Raw genomic sequence first — 12,188 nt, 5'->3', positions numbered from 1 at the left:
TTTTTACTTATAGCATGATTTGCTCTTTCCACATATCAATTCCCATTTTTATTATTAACCTTCCATTTATTAGCTACCTTTCAGTTCACCTTTTTTACTTGTCATTAATTTTGTGTTGTTACTTTTTAAAAGGCTTTTGTATGGAGGTTTACCTTCCTGTTTCGGGCTTTGTTTTTCAGTAGCCATAGATCATTCATCTGCTAGTTCATAAACGTCTCTGTATCCATTGAGTTTGGATGTAGCACTAAATAATTTAGGCTATGTTGATTATGACTCACCACCACCACCACCCCCCCCAAAACGCAAGTGAAAAGGTTTGCCAAATGTGCACTGTAGTTTAGCAATGCATTAATGTTGAGAATGAATTATCTCAGTTCATATTTTGAAGCTGGTTGCTCTATCTTCCAATTTCCAATGAAATTTACAAGAAGATATTTTCTGCTTGGCATTGCTGCTTGCTGCACCTCCAATAGTGTCCTTATGTCAGCAGCAGGGTCATCAGCCGGGGACATCATTCACTGATGTTTTGCTCCCTTAACCCTGATCCCTGCCACCCCGTGCAGCTGTCAGTGAGGTTAGGATCGGTCCCCCAATTTCTGTCCTTACTCCTCAGTCACAGCCAAAAGCTGCCCTTTTCTGCTTCTTCAGCCAACCCTCTGGTGGCCTTCCTGAGTTTCACTTCAGTCACTGCGATATCCCAGAGTAACCTTGTCTTCGATGCGCCAACGAAGGCCCGGCATCCTACCTCCACAGGGTAGATGGTGGTCCTCTAGCTAGTTTACACTTACACTCATCAAAGTTGCTGGTGAACACAGCAGGCCAGGCAGCATCTCTAGGAAGAGGTGCTGCCTGGCCTGCTGCGTTGACTGTACCTCCTCCTAGAGATGCTGCCTGGCCTGCTGCGTTCACCAGCAACTTTGATGTGTGTTGCTTGAATTTCCAGCATCTGCAGAATTCCTGTTGTTTACACTTACACTCACCTGTCAGGTCTGAGTACTTCAGCCTCTTTTGCTCGTTCCTCCTATGGAATGGTTAACTCAATGAGGAAGACTGTTGATGGCCATGGACCGCAGTACATTGTCTGGGTGGAGAAATGTGATGGTGATTTCCATGGGGACTGTAGCTGTCTGCCAAGATCTGCCCTCATATTCCTGTCAATGCCAGTGCAGAGGAATCCTGAAGGAACTCTTGGCCAGCTGCATTCAGCGCTCTTACCAGCCTTAACAAATGGGATGAGTTGTCCTGCTGGGGAAAGGCTGCTTCTCGCATCCTGCCTGCAGGCCCCTATGATCTCTGCCAGCTTATTTAGGACTTAGTTGTATAGCAATCTGTAGCACCCTTGGGACAGTGCAGTCTTGCATCCTACCAGGATGTATTGGTGGTATCACACAGCGGGCAGCTATCCTCGCTGCTGAACCACTGGTGAAGATTTCAGGGGCAGGGCAAGGTATCATAGATGAGGTACCCTGATGAGGAAGCTGAGTCTGGCTTGTGGGACCTTCCTTAGGTCAGACCATCTGAATGACTGGTTGGTGCCCTACCATGTTGTCCTTTTTCTCTGGCAGCCCTGTGCCACTGCCTTCACCCTATAGCACTCCTGCTGTCTTTGTCACCTCTGCTCTTTTTTTTGAGAGCTTGAACCAGAAACGTGCTGCCTTCTCCCAACCAAGTCCTACATGTCCAGCCTGGATTCTGTTGACAATCTCGCTGCTGCAGCCTGCTGACGGCCTGGTCTACTTCAGCTTGAGCCCTCCATTTACGGCCGGTATGGATTGAGGCATTGGCACTCCTCACCAGGTGTACTCCCTGAGCTCAACGACGTCAGGCTTTCTCCTTGTACGCCAGGCTGATGGATCTCAGTGGCAACTGCAGTATGTTCTTCCCAAAGAGACCAGTGTCCATGAAACACCGAGGCAGCTCCAACCATTTCAGAATGTACAAGTTTGACTATCCCATCCTTCCTACTGGCTGTTAATGAAGGAATTTTACACATTTTCAGAGACCACATCACCCTTTGGATCAGTGTATACTCGTGGTACCAAACTTTATACTTTTTGGGTAGTTGGCTCTGTTGATTCTGACCAGGCCCTCTGTAAGCTGTTTCTGTGCTACTTTTTCCATCTGCCTGTCAGAAAGCTCTGCGGTGTACTGCTTCCCAAGGTTTTAAATGAGCTGCCTGGCTGACAATGGAATTTCCTTGTCCCCTACAACAAAGGTGATGTTGTCGCTTCTGACCTCTTTTTGGAAGGATAGGCTTCGTGACTTGGGGAGCTTGATCTTCATCCTTGCTTATGTCACTAGCTCGTACAACCTCCAGCAGCCTTCTTGTGTGGAGAATGCTTGTGACATTATCCATGAAGCTTCTCAGTGGGGAAAGCCTCTATCCTAACTAGCTTTATCCCACAACCACCTGCCTTGCACCAATAAGGATGATCTCAAAGACTGCCACAAACAGGGTGGGAGAGATGGAACATGCCATTGTGATGTCTATTTTGTGCTGCTACCACCCTATTCTAAAGTCTCATAAAGAATCCCATCAGGAGGTCATTGAAGTAATCAGAAACCAGGCCTTTAATGTAATCAGGAATGTAAACGAACTCCATCACAAAGTTGCTGAGCTGGTGAGTTATAGATCCATAGGCATTCGCAAGATCCAGCCACACAACATGTAGGTAACCTTTCTCACATTTGGCTCATTGGATCTGATCCCATATCAGTGATGCATGCTCCACACATTTGGGAAGCCTGGCACTCCTGCCTTCTGGCAGCTGTTGTCATTGTATCCATTGCCCATGAAGTAGCTGGTCATCCTCTTAGTCACGACAGAGAAGATTTTTCCCTTGACGTTCAGCAATGCAATGCTCCAGAACTGGTTGATGGAACTGCAGTTCTGCTGTTTGGGGTTGAACACCGCCACAGCTCTTTGCCACTCTGATGGGATGGATTGTTTTTTCCAGGCTGTTATCTTTAGGGGCCACAGGATCTTCAGCACATGAGGACAGTTTATGTAGAGATTGTAAGGAATTCTGTTCAGATCTGGCGCTGACACTGACCTTGCCTTTTTGATGATTTCTCTGACTTCACTTAGCTTGGGGTGGGGTGGAGGGGGGTGATGGTGTCAGACTGGATGGTTAGAGGAGCAGGATGTGAAACATACCCTGGTGATCCAAGGGAAGTTTTCCTTGCTGGATCACTGTACTGGCCTCTGATGTGCTGCTCCAACTCCTCTTTGGTGGCTTCCAGCTTCCCGCTCTTTTTTATCTTCCAGCAGCTGTCAGGTGTATCTGAAGGGATTCCTGAAGAAGCTGGCTGTCACTCTCTATCTCTCCTTTTTTCTCCTGCGCTTACAAATGCACTCTTCCCTTTGCAGTCAGATCAGTTTCTGCTTCACTTCATTCCACAACAGTTTCTAGTCCACCACCTCATCCTACATTGGTTTCTTCCAGTGTTTCTGCAGCTGGTGCCACCTTCATACTAGCTGCTGTATGTCTTCCTCCCTTCTTCCCTTTTCTCTTAGAGCAGTGGCTCACTTGACATCAACTTCACCAAATCTACCTCTACACACCTCTGGAGGAAGTCTCCATATGAGCTAAGCCTGTCTTCCACTTGGCTGCTTAGCACTTGTTCTAGGATCGTGCTGAGGTTCACATCTGGCCTCTACCACTCAGCCACTTTGTTTGCTTTTGGTCGCTTGATCTTGTGCCTCCTTCCTGGTTTCTACGTCTTAGCTTTGCATCATGACTCCACAGATGGGGAGATGTCAGCTGTGTTTGTGTGCTCACACACAGGAGGGTTGCCCTCCATTGATAGGCCTTCCTCCCCTACCAACAAATCACCTCAAGCAATGTTAGGTCCTTCAGCTCTGTGATTTTCTACCTGACCTTGGGTCCCTCTTGTCTGATCTGCTAAAAGCTGTGCAAGGTTGCTGTTGGCCTTTCTTGCTGCACTTCACTCTCCCCTGATGGATTATATGTGGTAATGTTCTGCCATCCACACCTGCACTTCTGAAGGATCTTTATCTAACTATAGTTCAGAAGTGTCTTGTTCCAATGCAATCAGGACTGCACATTGTGTCAAAAATATTGAGAGAAAATGCAGTATCAACATGTATATTCTATAAAAAAAAGTTTATTCTGAATAATGATGAAAGCTATTTTGTATGAATTGATTCTTCTCCTGAAATATATAAATTTAGAAAATGGTGTACAGATATAATTAATCTTAACAGTCACAATTTAAATATGTATTAACGCAGGGGTCTCCAACCTTTTTCGCACTGCGGACCGGTTTCATATTGTCAATATTCTTGCGGACCGGCCGACCGGGGGGGGTAAGGGTTGTCAACGGACAAAAGTAGCAGTCAAATACGCTGGGTTTCCCCGAGAAAGACTACAATGACCATGCAGCCTTGCGCGGGCACCAGTGCACATGCCTGGATGTTTTTTTTCTACAAATCGTTTTTGGCGATTCTGTTCGGGGCGGGGGGGGGTGTTAATCACGAACGGATTATGGATGATAATTAGTTAATACACTCAATTTCGTCTCTAAAAGGGTTTACCTAACGAATTTAATGTTAAACACACAGCGCATATTTTCCTTGCATGAATACAGTGATAAGTCAATTATCAGGGGAGCTTGAAGTAAATGTTGAACGAACTTCCAGTAGAAGTGGTAGAGACAGGTTCGATATTATCATTTAAAGAAAAATTGGATAGGTATATGGCCAGGAAAGGAATGCAGGGTTATGGGCTGAGTGCAGGTCGGTGGGACTAGGTGAGAGTAGCATTCAGCACGGACTAGAAGGGCAGAGATGGCCTGTTTCCGTGCTGTAATTGTTATATAGTTATATAGGTCAATAGCATCATAACATTTTAAGTAACATTTGGATATTAAACACGCAGCACATATTTTCCCTGTATGAACATATAAAATCATTGCAACACACCAATATCGCTGAATCAGTGGGAGCCCTGGGATTGTTTTCCTGTAACAAGACGGTCCTATCGAAGGGTGACGAGAGACAGCGATACTGGAACGGGGTTCCTAATGCCCAGTCTATTCTGCAGTTTAATTTTCGTTGCATTCATTGCAGAGATGTGTTGGAAATGGAAGCAACGTTTTCAGTGCTTTCGTGGCTATCTCAGGATATTTAGCCTTGACTTTGATCCATAATGCCGGCAGAGATGTTATGTCAAACATACTTTTCAGCCCCCCCCCGTCATTTGCAAGCTCGAGGAGTTGATCTTCTTCCCACGCTGAAATGGATGACGCGCGGGTAATGACCTCACATGCGTAATGGCTTAACAGTGGGCGTGACAGGGAATGAAGAAAGGTGCAGCTGACTCCTATCGCCAAATCATATCGTTTCCTCGCGGCCCGGTAGCGCATGCTCTGTGGCCCGGTGGTTGGGGACCGCTGTATTAACGTAATTAGATTGCAGCATACACACATGCTGAAATTTGTGGCAGCAGTACATTGCAATACATAATAAAACTATAAATTTCAATAAGAAATTTATATAAAAAGTTAAATAGCTAGTGCAAAAAGAAAACAAAAGAAGAAAAAAAATGTAGTGAGTTATTGTCCATTTAGAAATCTGATGGCAGCAATGAGAAGAGGGTATGTTCTTGGTGATGAGGGTTCTTAATGATGGATGCCACCTTTTTGAGGTATTACCTTTTGAAGGTGTCCTCAGTGCTGGAGAGGTTATTGCCCACAGTGGAGCTGGCTGTGTTTACAACTTTCTGCGGCTTTTTCCGATCCTGAGCAGTGGCCCCACCAGTTAGAGTGCTCTCCACTGTACAACCCTTTTCTTCATTTTCCCAATTCTTTGATGTCTTCTCAGTAGCTTATCAATTAGTTTTGCATATCGTATTCCAGAAGCAGGGTAACTGCTGCTTCTTATATGCTGTTTGTTTCCAAGAATTTGTATTCTATTTTTAACTAAGTTTGTAAGTATGGTGGTCTTCCAAGCCACTGCCATCAACTGCACTGTAGTATCGGTGTATTAACCTCATGATTTGAATCCGTCCTTTGGGTCACAAGCTAATTTATACTGTTTACTTATTTTCTAAATAGGCTTTTTTTGTTATCTAGATAAATACCTTTTTTTTGCCATTCTTCTGCCTATTGTACTTGCTGTGTCAATTGTGTAGAAATGTAGATCGGAAGAGTGGGGTTCAGTTTCTACCAATTTTTGTAAGGAGTTTGTACTTTTTCCCGTGACGAGTGGGTTTCCTCTGAATGCTCCAGTTTCTTCCCACACCCCAAAAAGACATATAAGTTAGGATTAGTAAGATGTGGACATGCTGTGTTTATGCCAGGAGCACGGCAACACTTATGCACTGCCCCCAGCTCATGCCTGGACTCTGTTGGTCATTGATGCACACGATGCATTTCACTATATGCTCTGATGTATGTGTGACAAATAAAGCTAATCTTATCTGTTCATATTACATTAGCAATTGTATGTGTGTGTTATGCTTTAAATGTGTCAAATTTAAAGATAAGCATTAGTTTTGTTTGTCACATGTATATCGAAACATACCCTAAAAAGTGTCATTTGTGTCAATGGCCATCACAGTCCGACTATGTGTTGGGGACAGCCTGCAAGTATTACCATGCTTCCAACACCAACATAAAAGTTTACAACTTATTAATCCTAACCCCTATGTCTTTCAAATGTGGGAGGAAACCAGAGCACCTGGAGGAAACCTACAATGTCATGTGGAGAACATACTAACTCCTTACAGACAGCTGGAGGAATCAAACTAGTGTGAGGCTAAACACTAAATTACCGTGCCACCAAGTTAATTTATTAATTAATGATTTTTACTATTGTAAACCTATATTACTTAAGATGAAGAAATATTTGGAGTGACTCAGAATCGCTTGCAGAGCAACTGATAAATTTCCTTTTATCTCATCTGGGGATCAATAATGGAGTAGAGTGAAGATCAGTAAACAATAACTACAAACCAATTAATAATAGATTTGATTTTCATGACAGCCTTTAATATTGGAAGTAACACTGCTACATAATTGATTGTGAAAGAATTTAATTGAGAAAAGGAAACGTTTATGCCCTTAATAATCTAATAATTACAATTTCTGTTTCTTCCACTCTAGTCGGGGTATCCATGGAATGTTTCCACTTCATTTAGCCGCCTTAAGTGGTTTTTCTGATTGCTGTCGCAAACTTTTGTCCTCAGGTATTTGCAATAATAAACTTCTTTTCTTGGTTGCAGTTTCAAGTTTAGACCCCAATCATATCAATTTTCGCTCCACTCCTTTTTTTTTACCAATTTAAAACTACTACCCTTGACCATCCATTAAAAATTGCTCTTCATTTTTATTCTCTTTCGCACTGCATGTCAGGTGATCACTGGATTACCAGTGTGGATGGGATTATCAGTTGATTATTTTGAACATAAATTATACGAAGTTACTACTTCATCTTCTAAATTATATACAAAATAAACCAAGTGTTTTTCATTTGTTATATTATTACTATATTGATTTAAAAGAGAAATTGATAGCAATTCAACATCAAAACTTTTGTTGGTAATTTGTTTGGAAAGATGAATATTACTTTAGAATTTCAAAGAGCTAATTTACTTTGCAGGCTTTGATATAGACACCCCAGATGAATTTGGCAGGACCTGTCTTCATGCTGCTGCTGCTGGAGGGTGAGTAATGACCTTGTGCTTCTTTTTAGCAAATAGCGCTGAGCCATAGAGCAGCACTAATTGTATCCCTGTCTTTTGGAGCTGCAGTTATACCTAGTCAATAACATACAAATGACATTTGTTGTGTGGAAGCCGGATTGATTACCAATGTGAATACAAAAGAACTACTGCCATCAAATATGATGTTGTTTGAGACCCTTTTAGGAAAGTTTGTATTTTGGTATTATTTAATCTAAGAGTCTTACTTCCGTTTTGTTAATATTAACTCTTCTAATAGGACCTCATATATGCATAAAATGTCCTTATTAAAGGTGTGGTTAAGCATCAGAATTGTTCATTTGATTTATTATGGATAGCATTTAGATTAACATTCTGTGGCTGTAATACTTTACAGAGTGCTCATGAATTCTCATGTGTTTTCAAATTACTAGTGTTTGATGGTATTTAGATTAAATGTAAAGAATCTGGTAATATGTTGTGGTTATTGTGAAGATGTTTAGAATAAGAAAATGTGTAGAATAATTTCCAAGAGGTTAGCATGTTGTTGAGTAAAGCAAGAATATCCCAGGTTATTCCTCTTTGATTTCTGGCCTGTGGTGCCTAGCTGATTTTAGCCAGAAGAAAATTACTGTGTTACATTTGTCATGAGCTCAGTAGGAAATTATACCAGATTGAAATTGTTGATTCCTTTGTTGTGGATATACCATTCTCGGGCTTATCCAGGAGTAATGACTTTTAGAGAGTGCAAAGTGGAACATAGGTGATATGTACAAAGAAATTATGCAAGGCACAAGTCAATGAACACCACCACTTGATGCCAGTGTTTATCTTCTGTGTGACCAAACACTTCCTACCTTGTAAGTGGCATACACCCGTAACCCCAGTTTTTCCATCATAAGAAATAACAAAAATATTGTGAGAATTGTATTAGTACTAGCAGCTTCAATGGCCTACTATTAATCATCAGTAGCAAGGCCTGGAGATCCCACCTTCACTCAGCCAATTGGACTTCTAGTCCTTTCAATCTTGATCAGTATCTGTAGAACCACCGTGATGAACACAGTTGAAGTTTGTTAAGATAACTTTTTAAAGGGATATGGTTAGCTTTATTTGTCCCACGTTCATCGAAACATACAGTGAATTTGTGTCGAGGATGTGCTGGGGGAAGCTGCAAGTGTCACCATGCATCCAGTGCCAGCATAGCATGCACACAAATTACTAACCCTAACCCCATGTGTGTTGCATAAATTTCTTGTATGTGTCACCCATCTTGAACACTTGTATGGATTTTGAAATACTTCGTGTAGAATGAAGGAAACAAATGCATTCCTACAATTTAAAAAAGTAAAGATAGAGAAAGCAAGGAATTACTGGATTGTTCTGGTTGCTTGTCACAATAAGAAAGGACGTGTTCTATAATTTATATGGTGCCTTGATAAGACTATGCCCTGAATGTCATCAAAAACAAGAGGATATCTGCAGATGCTGGAAATGTAAGCAACACACACACACAATGCTGGAGGAACTCAGCAGGCATTTAAGATGCTGCCTGGCCTTCTGAGTTACTCCAGCATTTTGTGTGCATTGCCTGGAATGTCATGTACAGTTTTGGCCTTGCCTTGGAAAGGATATTCTTGCTGTAGAGGGAATGTAGCACAGGATCGCAGACTGGGAGACCGCTTTGCTGAACATCTACGCTCTGTCCGCCAGAGAAAGCAGGATCTCCCAGTGGCCACACATTTTAATTCCACATCCCATTCCCATTCTGACATGTCTATCCACGGCCTCCTCTACTGTAAAGATGAAGCCACACTCAGGTTGGAGGTACAACACCTTATATTCCGTCTGGGTAGCCTCCAACCTGATGGCATGAACATCGACTTCTCTAACTTCTGCTAAGGCCCCACCTCCCCCTCGTACCCCATCTGTTACTCATTTTTATGCACACATTCTTTCTCTCACTCTCCTTTTTCTCCCGCTGTCCCTCTGAATATACCTCTTGCCCATCCTCTGGGTCACCCCCCCCCTTGTCTTTCTTCCCAGACCTCCTGTCCCATGATCCTCTCGTATCCCCTTTTGCCTATCACCTGTCCAGCTCTCGGCTCTATCCCTCCCCCTCCTGTCTTCTCCTATCATTTTGCATCTCCACCTCCCCCTCCCCCTCCCCCTCCCCCTCCAGCTTTCAAATCCCTTACTCACTCTTCCTTCAGTTAGTCCTGACGAAGGGTCTCGGCCTGAAACGTCGACTGCGCCTCTTCCTATAGATGCTGCTTGGCCTGCTGCGTTCACCAGCAACTTTGATGTATGTTGCTTGAATTTCCAGCATCTGCAGAATTCCTGTTGTTTGTAGCACAGGATCATCTGGTTAATTTCTGGTATTGGCAGGTCTGACACGTGAGAAGTTAGATAGTCCAAATCTCCTCTTTGGAGTTAAGAGCCATGAGAAAATAACTTCACATAACAAATTTTTAAGAATAATTGTTAAGGAAAGTGTAAGGGGAATGTTTCCTGAGCTAAGGAATATGAAGCCAAGGCTTAAATGAAAATCAAGTATTTGCAGAAGCTGTAAGTCTGAAGTAAAAACTGAAAATACTAGAAGTCAGATATTAGGAATAAATTGAGAAATGCAATCACTCAGATGGTATTGAATCTTTAGAATTCTTTACCTTTGAGGGCTGTGGAGGTTCAGTCATTGATTTGCATTCAAGGTTTTACATTCCTGGATTGATAATTTCTGAATATTATTGGAACCAAAGGATTTGGGGATAGGACCAGATAATGATATTTCAGCTCCTTCCCTGAACCACTACATCTCACGATCATCACATAGTATCTAATCTGAATGAATAGAAATTCTCTGCAGCTGAATATCAGGACAATGCAAGTGATTGCTTTCAACTTTGTCAGAACCTTAGCTCCATGGCCATCCTAGAAATTTGTCTAAAGCTGAGTCACATAGTCTGAGAACTGGATGTTGCATTTGTCATAAGATAAAGATCAGTTCTAGTGCACAGTTGGCCTATTTCAATTTTTAAAATCAACCACTTTTCCCTCTGCTTTTAATTCAGCTGATTGCAGTTGAAATATTCTATCATGTTATTATTTCCTCTTTCTTTTCTTTTTCAATATTTTTATTAGTTTCATAGAATATAAACATAACATAGCAATAATACAAAGTTGTTGGGAATACATTGTTATACTTAACATGAGTAATTATAAAACCAAATAGTATTTAATTGACAAAACTCCCAATCATATAGGATACCAATGAATAATACAGGACAAAAAGAAAATATCTAGACAAAAATCATGAGAAAAGAAAAAAATTTTTTAAAAAAAACAAAACCCCTACAAAAAAAAACTAATCTAAACAGAATTAATCAACTAAACTAAAAGAAAACCTGGGCAATTTTAACAATGTAAAAATGGAAGAAAAGAAAACCTTAATGTTGATGACTCCGTTCCTCTCAACCAACATTACAGAGAAGTAAAATAAGTTTGGAAATGGTCAAAGTACATCATATGAAAATGCTGACTAAATGGTCTCCAAGTTTTATCAAATTTAATGGAAGGGTCATAAACCACACTTCAATTTTTTCCAAATTTAAACACAACATAGTTTGTGAAAACCAGTGAAATACAGTAGGAGGGTTAATCTCTTTCCAATTCAGCAAAATGGATCTTCTAGCCATTAAAGTAAGAAATGCAATCATCCGACGAGCTGAAGAGGTGAAATGATATGAGTCTATCATTGGTAATCCAAAACTAGCAGTAATTGGGTGAGGTTGTAAGTCTGTATTCAAAACCGTTGAAATAATATCAAAAATATCTTTCCAGTATTTTTCCAACAAAGGACATGACCAAAACATGTGAGTTAAAGAAGATATCTGGGAATGACATCTATCACATATTGGATTAATATAAGAGTAATAACGAGATAGTTTATCTTTGGACATATGAGCCCTGTGCACTACTTTAAACTGTATCAGCACGTTTTGCACATACAGAGGATGAATTAACTAATTGAAGAATTTTTTCCCATTTTTCAGTTGGTATGATAATCTTAAGTTCTCTTTCCCAATCAGTTTTAATTTTATTGGAAACATCAGGACATAAATTCATAATTATATTATAAATAATTTGCTATAACACTTTTCTGAGAGAGATTTAGATCTAAAAATTTTTCCAAAATATCCATTGGATATGAGTGTGGAAAATTAGGAGAAACAGTAATTAAAAAGTTTCTAATCTGTAAGTATCTAAAAAAGTGAGATCTGGGTAAATTATATTTATTAGGAAGTTGATCAAAGGACATGAAACAATTATCCAAAAATAAATCACGAAAACGTACTATTCCTTTGATTTTGCAATCAAAGTAAGCTTGATCCTTGGTGGAAGGTTGAAAAAGGAAATTAGATATAATAGGACTTGCTAAATTAATTTGATGGAACCCAGAAAATCTTCGGAATTGAAACCATATACGTAAAGTAAGCTTAACTA

The 12,188-nt window shown here is 40.9% G+C and overlaps 1 protein-coding gene across 6 annotated transcripts in view; it reads left to right on the top strand.

The window, feature by feature from the left end:
• The window catches only part of LOC134344374 (serine/threonine-protein phosphatase 6 regulatory ankyrin repeat subunit A), a 254,125-nt gene that overhangs the window by 159,950 nt on the left and 81,987 nt on the right, over positions 1–12,188 (top strand). For all 6 annotated transcript variants that reach the window (XM_063044057.1, XM_063044056.1, XM_063044053.1 and 3 more), the window contains 2 exons: positions 7,129–7,211; positions 7,625–7,688. In XM_063044057.1, the coding sequence (XP_062900127.1) occupies positions 7,129–7,211; positions 7,625–7,688 (147 nt within the window). The remainder of the gene's footprint in view (positions 1–7,128; positions 7,212–7,624; positions 7,689–12,188) is intronic.

Source organism: Mobula hypostoma, chromosome 3 (genome assembly GCF_963921235.1).
Source record: "Mobula hypostoma chromosome 3, sMobHyp1.1, whole genome shotgun sequence".
In the NCBI taxonomy this organism is placed as follows: domain Eukaryota; kingdom Metazoa; phylum Chordata; class Chondrichthyes; order Myliobatiformes; family Myliobatidae; genus Mobula; species Mobula hypostoma.
Note: the sequence above shows the minus strand (reverse complement) of the source record. Positions and strands in the feature narration are given on the sequence as shown.